The sequence below is a fragment of the Echinops telfairi genome, unplaced genomic scaffold (assembly GCF_000313985.2).
Source record: "Echinops telfairi isolate 266 unplaced genomic scaffold, ASM31398v2 ScPeMD7_60;HRSCAF=208, whole genome shotgun sequence".
In the NCBI taxonomy this organism is placed as follows: Eukaryota; Metazoa; Chordata; class Mammalia; order Afrosoricida; family Tenrecidae; genus Echinops; species Echinops telfairi.
The window spans coordinates 1,023,588-1,025,103 of record NW_022103958.1 but is presented as its reverse complement, the minus strand read 5'-3'; the positions used below and the strand labels follow the sequence as shown (position 1 = coordinate 1,025,103).

At 34.4% G+C, this 1,516-nt stretch overlaps 1 protein-coding gene across 1 annotated transcript in view; it reads right to left on the bottom strand.

Moving 5' to 3' along the window:
* Positions 1-1,066: 1,066 nt before the first annotated feature.
* The window catches only part of LOC105979127 (olfactory receptor 10AG1-like), a 21,635-nt gene continuing 21,185 nt past the window's right edge, over positions 1,067-1,516 (bottom strand). Inside the window, exon 3 of the mRNA XM_045291101.1 lies at positions 1,067-1,513. Coding sequence (XP_045147036.1) covers positions 1,067-1,513 — 447 coding nt within the window. The remainder of the gene's footprint in view (positions 1,514-1,516) is intronic.

Here is a 1,516-nt window from a genome sequence, read left to right as displayed (position 1 = left end):
GTACAGATTCATTGTTTCATCTTGTAGATTACATGAATAACCTGGGCTCATTTTAATAGCACCAAAAGTAAGAAACATTAAAGTAAAATAAGAAAAACGTATCTGTGGAATACCATAGTTAACATTGGTGAAATATTCCCCTTCATTATATTCAATGTGTGTATGTGTGTGTGTGTGTGTGCTGTTTACAAAGTATTTTCATGGTCTTCTTTTATTTGATGTTGTTGTTAGGTGCTATCAATTCAATTCCAACTGATAGGGAGCTCTATATTTTTATTTTTAAATGAATTCCCTCTTTTATAACTTGTCCTTCCATCTATTATCTCTAGAATACACGGAAACAAAATGAAGGAAAATACAAACTTCTAGACAAACTCACTACTTTTTTATTTTATGAAAATGTTTTAATGCTAACATACTTTATAATACCGTATGAATATATTATAGAAGAATCTCTAATCTGATATGCACAAAGTGTGCCTAATGTACAAATGGCATTGGTTTATCATCATAAGTTATTAAATAAATCATCACTGAAAGATCCTATCCTTTGTTTCCTTGAGTCCAAAATATACATGTGGTTTGAATTAATGTACAGTTCCAATTTGGTTTTAAAAGTGGGTGTCGTCGGACAGTGTAACTTATGACAAAACTATAATAATTTATGACTTATGAAGGGTTCATGGGGGATGGGGGAGTGGGGAGGGAGGGGGGAAATGAGCAAATGATATTAAGGGCTAAAGTGGAAGGCAGGTGTTTTGAGATTAATGAGGGCAACAAATGTACATATATGCTTGACACAATGGATGGATGTATGGACTGTGATGGGAATTGTACGAGCCCTCAATAAAATAACTTTTTTAAAAAGTGGGTGTCACATGTATGATCAATCATGACAATAATGATGTGAATTTCATTGAGTACTTTACAGATTATTTATCGTAACTGAATAAATTAGCCCTGAAAATTGTTAATGTGGGAAGACATAAAATTACAAAATTACTAATATATTGACTTGCTATTGGCTGTTACCTGTATATTTTTAGAGCTATACATCTGTTAAAATTTATTTGTATAACAACTTTCTCAGGGCCATTATGACATCCTTATTCCTTAGACTGTATATTATGGGGTTGAACATCGGAGTGAGAATAGTATAGAAAAGGGAAAGGACTTTGCCAGTTTCCTCTGAGTGACTGCTCTTTGGTCTCAAGTAGGCAATAATTGCTGATCCAAAGAATAAAACCACAACCATAACATGAGACGAGCAGGTGGAGAAGGCTTTGGAACGACTTGCAGCTGATGGCAACTTCAGGATGGTGGAGATGATTTTACTGTAAGAGCCAAGGATCAACAGAAATGGAACTATGCCAAATAACACAGCTACTAAGTAGAGCAACATGTCATTGATAAAAGTATGCACACAAGCCAGCTTAACAAGTGGGGGAATTTCACAGAAGAAGTGGTTGATTTCCTTAGAGCCACAAAAAGGCAGAGAAAAAATCTGATATGTCTG